This window comes from Malurus melanocephalus, unplaced genomic scaffold (assembly GCF_030028575.1).
Source record: "Malurus melanocephalus ecotype Western Australia unplaced genomic scaffold, MMel_1.1 scaffold_101, whole genome shotgun sequence".
Classification (NCBI taxonomy): domain Eukaryota; kingdom Metazoa; phylum Chordata; class Aves; order Passeriformes; family Maluridae; genus Malurus; species Malurus melanocephalus.
Window position 1 is genome coordinate 147,891 of NW_026623333.1, and position 13,749 is coordinate 161,639.

The following is a 13,749-nucleotide window of genomic DNA, read 5'->3' on the forward strand; positions in this document are numbered from 1 at the left end:
TTTTTTTTCCCTTTCAGATACTTTGATTATGCATTAGGTATGGCCTACTGAGGTTAAGAGAGTAATAGAGGTATAAAGCTAGCAGTAGAGAAATGAGGTCCAAATCCACTGTTCTTAGTTATGTCCCTGTAAGAAACAGCTGACAAATCTGTCAGTACATCATATATGTGATTGCTGGGCACTGAGCTGCAGTAAAGGTTGTGTTTGCAGCCTTTGTTTTGATGGCAGCCAGCACTTAGAGCCTCTTGGAGGGATGAGTGGGAATAGAAGGGGAGAAAAACTGTCAGTGAGTCCAACATCCAGCAAAATCTGCTATCTCTCTCTTCTCACTAAACACAACAAGATCCTGATCACACTCAGCATCAAGGTCTCTAAAACAGCATGTGGGGGATAAGTGAGAATTTTTTCCATCAGTTTAAGAAAATCTACAGCTCAGAGCCTGCAATACAAACTCCATCAAGGAGTGGTCACTCATGCTGGGAGGGTCAAACCTTTCCTGCTTAACAGGCACCAGCACCCACATCGCAGAGTCCACAAAAACTGACCAGTTATCACCAGTACATCCATATTGTAGGCATAAATACTGGACTTGTGGTTGCAATGGCACTGAGAAAACAAACATGACACAAAGATGGCCACTTCTAGAGGCTACACCACAGAACAGCCAAATGGTGGCTTTGTGAAGAGGAAAATCAAAGTGGCGTGGGTGGTTTGGGGCGTGACCCACAACAGAGAGATCTGGTCCATGCAGGTGATGGAGAAGGGAGAAGAGGGAGAGCTGATTTGGTGATGCAGAGGAACTGAAAATGAGAGCAGACAAGACAGAAAACTGGTTGGGCATTTTCCTTCTCAWGAAAGGCTTCTCAACTGACAAGAGAAGAGAATTATTAACAACCACCAAAAYTGCATGATTATGGAAGATGAACAAACACATAAAAGTGACATTGTAGGTGAAGCAAAAGGAGGTGAAAATTTCAGAGAAGAGACTCAAAACAGATATTGCAAGGTATTACCTAAGTTTTTTCTGTCACAGAAAGCAAACACAGGCTGATTTACAAGTCTTAAGAGTTAAAATGTCTTGAAGACCTATGGTGCTTTATTCCAGTTGCATGCTGACCTCATTAGGCATACTTTGCAAATACCCCAAGGAAGAATTAGTAATGCGATTAGTATCTGTCAAGACATGCTGGGCTGTCAGGGATTTTAATGCACCAATTTATATGCTTTGGCATTAATTAAAAAGTTTGCATTGMTTATTCCATGTGGAATCAGCTAAACCCAAAAATTACAGAGAGAGAAGGTGRCATCTTCAGAATGCACTCATGTAAATCCACATATTAAATTTTTCAAGTATTTCAGATTTTAAGTAGTACACGATCATTCCAGGTTCTTCTGTTTGGTCACAGCTAATGTTTTCACAGTAATTTACTGGAGGTTTAAATTTAGGAAGTGTCCTAGACATCATTAGATGACTGACAGAAAGATTCACAACTACATCTGTCAATCATGGTATCAGTTAACTAATCCTGGAAACGAGTTAAGTGCCACTAWATTAAAGTGATTTAGTTTCTCACAMGAAGGAATTCTRAAAAATGTGCTAGCATTGAAATYATTAAGTMCTTGAACACAGCACAGCCTTCGTGCTCACTTTTGTACATACTCAAAGAGAGGTTCACCTCAATTAACAAAATTCAGAACACAATTTGCCTGAAAAACATTTCCAACAATCCCCAGTCTACATCAATTCTTCCAAATAAGGACAACACAGGGAATGTGCAACTATCCACTACCATATCCATTTAAGTCTCACCAAACAATAGCTGTACAGCACTACAAATAGCCAAAGTTTCATCAAATACAAGTTAACCCATGCAGCCACATTTCCACAACCCTTGGTGTCATCATTTGCTCTGTTGAAGTCTATGCCTCTTACTGTAATGCTTTAAAAAAAGGCAATACCCAGTAGAACAAATCTTTAAAAACTGCAATTTATGTGATCTGTCAAATTTCCTATTTTAACTCAAAACTACCACTGACTTCATTATGGCAAGCATTTTATTAGAAGTTGTGCAGTGCTGTTCTGTTCCCCAGTAAGAGATGTTCATTAGGCACATTGCTTCTACTGGGAATGAAACAGAAATGAAGAACATTATATTTAAATCAAAGCAATCTGAAATAGGGCAGATGTCTAAAAATACCTTYATCACCTACATAGCTACCAAGAAGCAAAATATCAATATGGAGAACATCAACACATAAAACTAAAATCAAACAATGCAAAGCGAACAACCATGCCAAGATGAAGTGCCAGGRSAGAAAAGACTGAATTAATCTCAAATTAGCCAAATTAATTTACAAGCACAGTGAAGGAGAGGTGTTTAAARTATTGGAGATMATTTGTAGCTTTATCTACTSTACTCAGGCCRTTTTGATTTCACAGAAGAAAGGTCACTCCTTAAGAATTCCAGCTCTCCTACTCTCCTTTGCTTTGCAAGATTTATCTAGAGGTCTTGGCCAAAACTTTCCTTTTAAAACCAATTGCACGTCCTGTAGTTAAGAGTGGGTTTGTGACTCTCCTTGCCAAAATCATCACTGGGCCCAAAAAACACCCCCGAAACCCCACTGAATTTTGATGAAGCTTTGTGAGGGAATAGTGTTCTCCRCACACCCTCTAATTCAGACTTCYCTGGTGATACCTTAGTAACTAAAAYGTAACTACAGCATGAATTTTMATTAAGYGCCATTTAAATGCTGATGAATATTCAGGAATTTCCACACTGTTTAGGGTCTTAAACAGTATGAGCAGCTAAAATAACTATTCTTTGAGGAGCAGAAAACAAACGTTTTCAAATGGAATCATCTTTAAAACTTTTTTGGGCCGTTTTCAATGCAAATTGTGTTATTTTCATTTCAGGGWAAGGAAGGTTCTTTTCTTCAATTTGTCAAACTTGGTTTTAAAATTATATGGTGTTCACTGCCTCCAGGGGACCATGTCTCTGACCCTCTTCTCCCAAGTGCACCAGTCTTGGTTTGAGACAATGGTGCCAGAGAGAAATGTTACAGGATAAATGTTTCCTCTGAAGTGAAAAAGTTTGATAATTTTTTCTCACCAATTCTCCAACCAGATGTTTGGGCTAATGTGAAGAGAAAAATAATTTATTAACAAAACAAGGTGCCCACAGAACACAGATTAAAAAAAATGAGTTAGATATTTAAAGACCAGGAATGCATGYATTTGTTCTAATGGAAGATTTTTGGTCAGTTCCAAAAGTTAAATGATCCGAAGAAAGGCAGGTAATTACAAAACAAAATAAAGCAGCGCCAGTTTCCTTCATGGAAAACAGTGAGGATTAACATATTTCTCCTACTTTTCTTGCCCAAATAAAAGAAGAAAATGTTTCAAAAGGGCTTGCTTGGAGAAACCCTGGAGAGAGGCRCAAGCCAATTTCAAAAGCAGCAGCCAGAACTGATTTAGAAATGTCTACTGCTCTTTCATCCCTCTGCATTTCTCATTTCACCAATCTTAATTTATTTTCCACAGATGATGCCTTAAGTGAAAATTAATATTAGAGCTTTATCATGAAAGCAATTAGCCACCTTGGACTTTCTCAGTGTGCAATTGATTCATTAAATGCATTGATTATAGAAAAAAATAAACTCTGAGGACAATGAGTGGTCATTTGCTTGSAAAGTGAGTATCTCTGGCACCATCTCACATTGCTTGCACAACAGGCAGGCATATAACTTGAAAATTATTCCTTTCAGGTGGTTCTAATACAGAATGAAGCTGGAAACTTYTTGCAGTGCTCATTATCTGAAAATAATCTCAGGCAAACGCAGCTACAACATGTGAGGATCTTTTAATTCCAGAGGAACTGTGTTTAGGGGCTATTTTATAGCCAGCATAAATCAGTGCATCCCCCTGGAGAGGCCAACATCACTAGAGCTCTCTCCAGGTGCATGGATGGTGCTAAGCCTCAGGTCTTGCCAGGGTCTGGATCTCTCAAAATTTGCTTTAGCAAAACCTCTCACATAACAATTTTCAGCAGAAGAAATCCAGTTTGCAGCTGTAAACACATCTCTGTGACACAAATTATCTCTCCTTTAAGGCAATCACACCTCCCTCACAAGTCACGACCTCTTTTGCAGAAAAAGCCTCTTTCTGTGCCCTCTGGCCATATGAAAYAATCCAGAGGGGAAACAGTCCTCAAGTTTTTTGTTGTTTCATCTTTTTAATTGAGTTGAAAGCTAGAAGGTTGTGATAACATCTACGATTACAAACAACTCATATTTTTSATTAAGTAGGAAGACCCTGACATCTCCTTCACTCCTTTCTCTCCCCCACTGGCAGTATAAGCAGCACTAAGGTACAGAGCAGAGGAACTGAACAGTCATCTTATTTAGGGAAGGACTGTTTGTAGGAGYCCATTATGTTTTCCAAGATTTGAAGCATTTTCCAGATGTGACTAATTCCAGGACACCGTTCCAGGTACATTGAGAACCTTATATGCTGGGCTGATATGATCAGAGAAAGCATCATCTCTTTTTCAGCCTTTAATACATTTTGAGAAAAAAAAAAAAACCAACAAAAAACAAAAACAGATTGCAGAGAACAGAGAAATGAGCCCAGAAGATTATCCTGTGCAGAGTAACAGAAAAAATAGCCAAGTTTGAAAGGGAGAACTTCATTCTCTCCTGAGTAACTTCTAATTTTTGCTGGTGACATGTCACTGTCATGCATGCCCTAAGCAATCATATTATAAATGCCAAAATCAGCCCCTGAGCTGCCAGAAGCCACGTGAGCAGCATAAACAGCCCAACAGAAAACCATCAGTTTTGGTTGCTAAGGCATCAGTCAGCCTGGCATTTAAACACTTGATCCATCTTTCCATCCTGGCAAAAGAAAGGCTTCATTCTGTCTCAGCAATTTCTTGAAGCAGATTGTGGCAGAAATTTCATCAACAGCCTCCATCCATCAGTGTTYTTATTGAATTTTCAGTGCCAGCAGATGAATGTATTGTGAATTTATCTCAGGGTTTGGTTGATAACTTTTAGTTTTTATGCTAGTGTTTATTTTAGAAAACCTATCAGCAAGAAACCAATTACAAATACCAAAAAAACCCAAAAGAAACCAACTGAGTCCAAATCCAATCAGTGATGTGCTGAAATAAATTTATTCTGTTCTTTATTTTTTTTTATATAATAAATGCTTTTTAACATTACAATTAAAAATAGGGGCTTGCAACGATGGTCAGCCCATAAAATACCTTTGATGTATTAGCAGCAAAGGTTTATTGAAATTAAATGTCTAGTGCACGTGCTCAATAACCCTTTGAAATGCAGTAGGAAATGGCAGTGTAATTGTGTCAGAGCCTTTTGMAAACCATGCCATGGGAATCAGATCTCATAAAGCTGCCTGAAATCATTCCTTGATACCAGGCCAGTGTGAACCTTACCCTGCTATGGTTTGGCTTTACGATCCCTGAGGATTCCCCAGGTTGATATTAATGTCAGTGCAGAGACACTGGGAGCTTTTCAATGTCCTCAGAGTGTTTCAAACAAATTTCGCACTTGGAAGGAAGGGCAACRTTTTTCTCACTGGTTAAATGGGAAAAAAAAGGGAAAAAATCAGCTGGGATTTCAGGGTGAGGCAGTGGCAGGTCACCAGGGCCAAAGCAGTGTGGTTCAGAAAATTTCAGTGAGCTTTGTCAACTCTGCAAAATGCCACAACTAGGCTCCAGAGATTTTAGTGGAGATACTGATGGTTTGTATAGGTAAATCATTGCAATCAAATTATGGCTGCCAGAACAGTTTGCTGGTCTTTTTTGTGTGTGCAGAGGCCAAATCATACTCAGAAATTCATGCTAATGAAGGAAAACCAGACTTTCTAAAAGTAAGAAAATCCTGCATGTTGTTGCTAATGCTTCGCTGCACATTTTGCAGTGTGAAATTTATTGCCTGTGCTATTTCTTATTCCTTTTGTGGCTGTAAAGATTATTTAATGATGGTTTTTCTCCTCTAGCTAACAATGGCAAATGCAGCACGGAACAGAAGTGGAACATTTCCCTGCTTCACTGCTTATGTGATAATTATTCCAAAAACATATCCCCACTTGGCTCTCAGCAAGGCAGAGGAGCTGTTATGGTATTGGCTGGAGACAAATTACCAAAAATTCTAAGAGACTGCTTAGTGTTTGGAGATGCTGACAAAGTGGAAAGAGAAGAAAAGGTAAGACCATCTGCTGTTCACATCTGACAGAAAACTTCAGCTAATCCTGAAGTAAATCCAAAAAGTCTTCCCTCATTCCTTACTTAGGGCCTTTYCTGCATGCAGCTTGAGTGACAGCTGGCAAGGATCTTGGAAAGTAAATCTGCACCACGAGGACTCGTGGTACAGAGAGGAAAAGACAGGACATTTGGGGAAGGCCAGCAATGAAGCATTGCTCATGTAGATGCTTGTTTGCATGTGTTATATCTGTGCAATTTTACAGAATTCAAAATCTTTTCAATTAGTATCAATTACTAAGAATTGCTGCTTGATTCTTCTTCTACATGTAGTGAAAATGTTCCCTACTCATATAGTCACCTACAGTTTCCTTGTGTTTGTCTCATCCTCTCCCTCCCCATAAGTTTTTGAAACAAGCTTTCAGCTTCAGGCAGAGTTCAGAGACTGAAACCAGCAATTTTTTTACTTTTGCCTCAAGTCTCTTGGTGAGATCCTGATTTTCCTCACTACTGCTAATAAGGGAAAAAAAAAAAAAAAACACATAGAGGAGATGATCAGCTCCCCGCTGCTCCAAGTGGGATAAATGCTGCTACATTGACCTTCACTGGCAGACAGTGACCAAAAATAAAAAAAAACACTAAAAAACTGATATGAGAGCTTAGCTTATGTTTCTGTTCGTGACACAACAAATCTCCACTTGCTCTCTTAGCTTTTCCTTTAAAACAGTTTGCTATATCCATCCCCAATAGCTGTGATTTTCCATTTTCATTAGACACATCTCAGATGCAGTCCCTGTAGCCTGACTTTTCTTTCTCACTCATCTTGTATCTTGGAGAAGTCAGTCCTAAAAATTGCTGTGTTTATATGTACACTCTGATTTGAAAGCAAACCATGGTGCACATTAGGTCCCAGTTTTCTAATTATCAGTTCATAATCAAGGGCTCTCTTTGTGGTGGAAAAAAAAAAAACTTCCTGAAGGTTTCCAAGGTTTCCTCTTCTGCAGGGTTTCCCAGGCTTGGAAGAAAATATTAGATCATTAGATAATGAGCCTCTCTGCATTCACACTGTAGAATGGAAAATCCTAGCTTTGCCATAATTCCTTTTTTTGCAGAAAAGCAAGTAGCTATACTGCAGCAAGCCAGGAGGCAATGCTGGCAGAGCAATCCAAACACACTGTGAGCAGGCATGTATTTTTCCTTGTATATAAAGAGCATTAAAACCAGAAATGGATGATTCAAGCAGTAAATCTCCAAAACCAGAAAGAAAAATRTAGATGGAAGCGCACTCCATATGATCGCTCAAAGTTCAGCCATTTTAGGAGAAAATACAAAGTTTTCTTCTTTAGAAAGATATTTCTCTACCCTGACACTGCATTTCATCCAAGTGCCAACTCCCATTAAAATATTCAAGCAAGAAAACCAAAAAGWCAAAACCATTAATACCAAGTTAAACTGAGGAACCAATGCCAAGATTTTACCCTTGAAAATATTTAGCTGCCAAACCCACCACTTTTTAATTGCTCCCAGTGTTCCAAGCAAGAGGTACAGACAATGTCAGGCTTTAATACAATTGAGAAGCGTTTTATCTCCTACAAATAAGCAACAGAACTTCAGAGAAAACTGCCCCAAAGTGCAGATGTAGTGAAACACCAAGAGTTGTGGTACAGGTGTTGAACAAAAATGACTGTAATTGCTATGTCAGCCTACAGCCAGTTAACAACTCACTCCTTAAGAGTCTCGTTTCATTGTGCTTTTACACCTAAACTGCTCTTTCCTTCAGCTAAACTTGTCCTCATCTTTAGTTTATGCTCAAAATACCCCCAGGAAGTAGGAAATTACTACTGGACTGGGAAAAAAAGGCCTCCATGGCCTTCTGGACATGATGAASACTTCCAGAAAATTCCCATAGGAGCTATTTTTGTGCCTGCCTCCCACTACTAAAAAACTGGGCTAAGCAAAGCTACCACACCAGCTAATCTTCTTTTGTGCCTCCACAGCCTGACCACAGTTCCACTGCAGAACCTCTCCTCACTTGGATAAAGCCATTCCTACACATTCCTCAGATCTTTGCTTCACACTCAGTCTCTTCACAAGTCTTTCATGACTGCCATTAAAGGTTTGCTGTCCCCATGCCCAGACAGCTTGTATTTCCTCTTTTCATCCCAATACCTCTTTTCTCAACTCTCAGAATTCTCTTCAGCTCCATTTTCCCACAATTCCTACTATCATGTCTGTGCATTGTCATTCTCTGTGTCATTTTCCATTAATTTCCAGAATACTCACTATTGCCACTCTAAAACCAATGTATTTCTGTTAAGCCTGACAWATATTTATCCATCAAATAGAAAATATTTTGGAATTAAAAGAAAAAACACTGTGTTACAGTATTGGTTTTTGGCATGATCCTAGATTCACTGTTAACAATAGAACTGTTATAGCAGGTATGTTGTACAGACTTTTTGCTCGTTTATTTGAAACATGATTTTTAGAAACAGAATATTCCCTCACACTTTGTCCACACCTGCTGTTGAAAAGTGAGTGAGGAGCATGTGCTTTGCCCACGACATGCTAGAATGTACACAGAGCACAATTCTGACAAAGGCTGCCTTTTACAAACTTCTTTATTTCTATTAATTCATGGAAACATGCTACTAAGTTATTTCTCTTGGGACAGAATTCTGCAATCAGGGCACAGGGTTTAATTAGCTGCTCTCAAGATATTAAGCCAGTTCATAAGGAGTTAAACTGGCTAATCTGCATTCTGTGGTCAGCTGTCTCCCAAATTCCTTCTCCAAAGCAAACATCTTCTGTATCCACTTGCTATCTACTGAATGTGCTTTGCTACAAGCAACACAAATGGATTTTCATCCTGGGTGTTATTATTTTACAGAATGCGATATGTAAAAATAAATATCTTTCTAATTTTAGAGCTGTTCTATCCAAATGGCTCATATTTTTTTTCCAAAATCTCCAGCTCTCTTTGTTTCTCTTTTCRTTTAATTGCAATGGCAAACTAAACCACATTGCTCAGCTAATGCAGCCTGGAATTCCCTCAGCAAGGGATCTGCAGGCACCTGGACATAGGAGAGCTGGTGCCAATGGAGGGCTGGAGAGAGACTGAAAGAATTAAAAAATTCAAAAACCCTCCAGTCCAAAGGTCTGAATCCTGACATGGGTTTGAGGGACAATCAAATGGCATAGCTTGTGCTGAGAATACACAATCTTGCCTTGCATGTGTTTTGAAGCACTGGATCAAAACACCTTTTATAAAGGAATTAAACTGCTCCTGGAGGTTTAAAAGGCTAATAAATTATTTGCCACAGCCCACAGCTCCATGGYCCTCCAAGTGACAGGGGCATTCTGCATCTTAATAGCAGGACTTGCAGCCATTTCACAGGTTACTAATTTCTGTCCTAACCCCAAAATTGCAAGCTGCAGATTATTTCATATGACACAGGACTGTCATTCCTCCACAAAGATCCTGGTCACATTTCCATTCCTTGCACAGGCAGKGCATTTTCAGTCTGTTCTTTCAACAGGAAATGTATCGTCACTAAGATCAGGGGTCCAGCAATACTTCTGTTCCACTCCCTATTTAAAATTTTGTAGCAGAGGGACTATAATAATAAGAAAATCTACATTTTACAGAAAAGGTCAGCATGTACTTACATAGTTTGATGCAAGGTCTGGATGCAGATAATCAATTCCTGCAATAAGACAACGACAGAACAGAAAACAAAGGTCAAAAGTTTCAAAAAAGATTTTCTAATGATCACAGAATAAGATTCCTTTACAACCATGGAAAATCACGGCAAACAATGCAACTGATTGAAGTGAGATTCCAGTTTTTAAATGTGGTCTTTTCACTCATTTATGTCAAAATACAGATGCCAGTGAGCTGAATGACAAAGTTTACTGACCTGTTTTTCAAACTACATTGTATTTACTTATTAAGRTTAGTTTAAATCACAATTAATCTTTGTGTGAGTTTTGTCATCTCAAAGCATATCAAAACTAACAAGACTGGTAAGTATTTGATCTGTACAGGATAGAAAAAATACTATTTGTAAACACTGAGAATCATAAAYTAAGTAGAAAATTACCTAGAGTAGACTTGGGGTGATCATGAAGGCAAACATTTCAGATTATAGGCATGCAAGAGAACTTTTAATATTGGATAAAACCATTTTAGCAAATATCTGTCCATAGGATCCACATTTTGGAGGCATGCTAAARATTCAGAGCACTGGTGTGTAATATACTCATTCTATTTCATGGGACCTTTCTACACACAGCAAATGTACAAATCCCAGCAGTGCAACAGAGGCAGTAGATCTACCCTCAGAAATAAGCAAAGACAGATCCCAGCTGACCTTAGAAAACATTTGTCGATCCAGAAATTTTATTTATTATTAATACCATTCAGCCCCTATTAAAGGAAAATGTCCAAAATTTATTCCAAAGAACATTGAGAGACTGCATGGAACTCCTGTAATTCAGCAAGTAGCCATAAGTAGAATAGCTGCAACTTCAACTGTATGTTTTATCTTCATCTTTCCTGAACTTAGTCTCAAATTAGTAATATAACTAATATGCAAATCTTCCTTGACATTCAGCATGAGAATGTTTAATTATTTCAGCTGTCAAGTATGACTTTGAAAGTAAAGTAATCCAAAAGTCATTTTCTTATGTATTTTTTGCACAGCAATTACATCCCCCCAGTCAGTGCCTACTGCAGTCAAGGGTTTTTTTTTGTTTTTTTTTCTTAGGTTAACAGCCATTACAGTGTGCCATGAAAGATAATCTGAGTGATAAGTGAAAACTACTTTTAATTCTTGGATATTCATGCTTCAGTAGTGCTGAAAACATCTGATTACATCTGTATGACACATCTGTAACACACTGACACATCTTTGTATGATATTTTCCCTGAAGATCTCCAAGTATTTATGGAGGCTGGTAGTCTCACCATTATAAGCAATCGATTACTATTAAATCCTTTTTTTTAACATCAATTACATGAAAAAAGTCTGGTTAAAAGTATTAAATGAGCATTCAGTCTTCACTTACCATCATCCATAATTCCTATGGTTACTCCCTTCCCTGTGTATCCCAGCTCCCATGCTTCAGCTACATTAAGGTCAAGTCCAGGAGTCCCATCTGCTTGACCAGTGTTAATCTAAAACATCAGTGAAAAAGAACAGCTTTTTTAACTTGACTGATATATTTCCACAGCCACTGTTTTTTTCCTTTACATCTTTGTATGTATCTTTGGTACAGAAAATATTTCCCATTTCCTTTGGAGTACACATCTGTACACAATCATATCTACTGTAATAATGCTGCTGTAAAAAGAAAAAATCTGAGAAAACCCAACACTGGCAAAAATAAATTCTTTTCAGTTTATAAGATTTGGTTAAACATGGAATCTTTTGGACCCCAAAAAAGGACTTTTCTACTTAAACATGTCAGGCCAGTGAGTCAACCCAGGAAAAAGTTAAACCAATTGATTGTACAGAGGACTTCTATAAGCACTTTCATAAGGACTTTTATAAAACTTTTTTCTTCTTGAAAGCAAGTTTCCTGTATAGCTTCCTAAATTTTTGTTCTTTTTCTTACTGCAACATTTTGATTAACAACCAGAAAATAGATGAATTAATTYTCACTTTAGTTCATCAACCCATCAAGGATAAAATCCCATCCATGCTAATGTGCCCCCATTCATTTGAAAACTCCTGCCTTAGGAAGAAAAACCTGCAGCCATATTGGATGGAGTCATTAAACATAAGAAAAAGAGGAAGAAACATTACTCTCAAGCAAAATTACCTTTCTTAAGTTAACAAGGCAGCACCGTATTTATTGAGTATTTCATCACAAAAATGTTGCAACAACARAACTGACCAGAATTACTTCATCAAAATTTTAAATTAAAAAAAAATCATTTCACTTTGAAATAAAAATGTAATTTTTCTTTTATGCCTAAAGACTTCTCCCTATARAAATACAACACATGAAAAATAAAACAATTCAGCAAAACAAGAATTTCCTTTTACATTAGCTTAAGCATACCAGCAATGCCCACAAGACATCAGTACAGTTCTCTTTCAAGCCTTCTACAGATCTTTCCACYGACTGAAATGAACTTTCTCTTCTGAAATGTGCTGGATCTTTCCAATACAAAAAAAATTAAATGGGGTAAAATTAAAAAACAAAAAAACAGAGCCTTGGATCCATTCCCAAGTCCTCACGGTGCATTTGGAAAGAATTGTTGAAAAATACTGCAACCACACCGAATGGTTTGAATGGCAATTATTTAGTTATGAATATTGTGATTTTCTCCCAAAACTTACCAGGTACCACTGCTTTGTAAATAAAGGATCATTCATGTTGATGTCAATGTCATTGATGTCTCTATATCCTCTCTTCCTTCTGCTGAAGCCCTCCTGTTGCACAGCTTTCCTCACCTGCAGGAAGGGTTCATTTTTACATCTTTAATYCAACATTCTTGAGGACACATAAAGAGTTTTTTAGACTTGTTTTCACGAGAGATAATGGTWATGAAATCACACTACTTTGTGTCCATGTCATTTATTTGCAAACTTCTAAACCAGTGATTGGTTCCAGTCAGAATTTACAGAGGTAGAAAGCTCCAGGACTACAGGAACAGCTGTGAGGGGAACTCCCCCAGAGTGTAGAAAATCTCAGCTTGAACATTTTTTAGACACCAAGCATAASAGTGAGCCCCTATCCAGGCATCATTATTATCATGGGTCTTCTTGACACAGTTTTATTTTTCATTGCCACCAAAATAGAAGCTAAAATGATTTAACTGATTCCAAATATGTCACAGCTGCAAGCTGTAGACATTTGATAAAATRAGGATGGAGGTCTCAACCACATTTACACTTTTTCAGATATTTCTCCAGGGCTTTATCAGATTATTAGATAGCGTTTGCTGCTGAATAAATTTTCTGGGAGAAAAAACATCTGGTGTTGTGAGCTTTCACCACACTCCTGAGGCTCTCAAAAATGTCTTGTAAARTGATCTGCTTTCAAGGATTATCCTTGCAATAAATAAGTGATAAATAAATATACTGACAAGAAAAACTATGAGGTAAAAAAGCCACTAAACTGACCACAATGGCTAAAGTGTAGGATATGAAAATACAGGTTATGAAACACAAGTCGTCACAGTTTTTGAGAAATGCTTTTCTTTATGCACCACAAATCCACAAAACATTTAAGCAAGCACTGTAGAATATAAGAAAAGTTAGACATGCAAATATCTTTGGAGGCAGGAACTTCAAATGTCAGACCATAATCCCCTTATTTGTAYCCACGTAAAAGAGCATTTTCAARGGAAACCACTCTGGTTTTAGCTGGAGTTGTAACATGTGCTAATATATTCACAGACCTTGCAAAAGTGCTGACAACTTTGGCACTTTGGCATACTCATTTTGTACTCTTCAGCCTAACACCTGGAAACAAGATAGCATGAAGAGTCCCAACATTTAATTGTAAAAAA

At 37.8% G+C, this 13,749-nt stretch overlaps 1 protein-coding gene across 1 annotated transcript in view; it reads right to left on the reverse strand.

Annotated features, from left to right (window-relative positions):
• Nucleotides 1-13,749, reverse strand: part of PCSK2 (proprotein convertase subtilisin/kexin type 2) — a 92,073-nt gene that overhangs the window by 34,842 nt on the left and 43,482 nt on the right. Inside the window, exons 3-5 of the mRNA XM_057369005.1 lie at nucleotides 12,575-12,688; nucleotides 11,295-11,403; nucleotides 9,894-9,931 (exon numbers count right to left, since the gene is read on the reverse strand). Coding sequence (XP_057224988.1) covers nucleotides 9,894-9,931; nucleotides 11,295-11,403; nucleotides 12,575-12,688 — 261 coding nt within the window. The remainder of the gene's footprint in view (nucleotides 1-9,893; nucleotides 9,932-11,294; nucleotides 11,404-12,574; nucleotides 12,689-13,749) is intronic.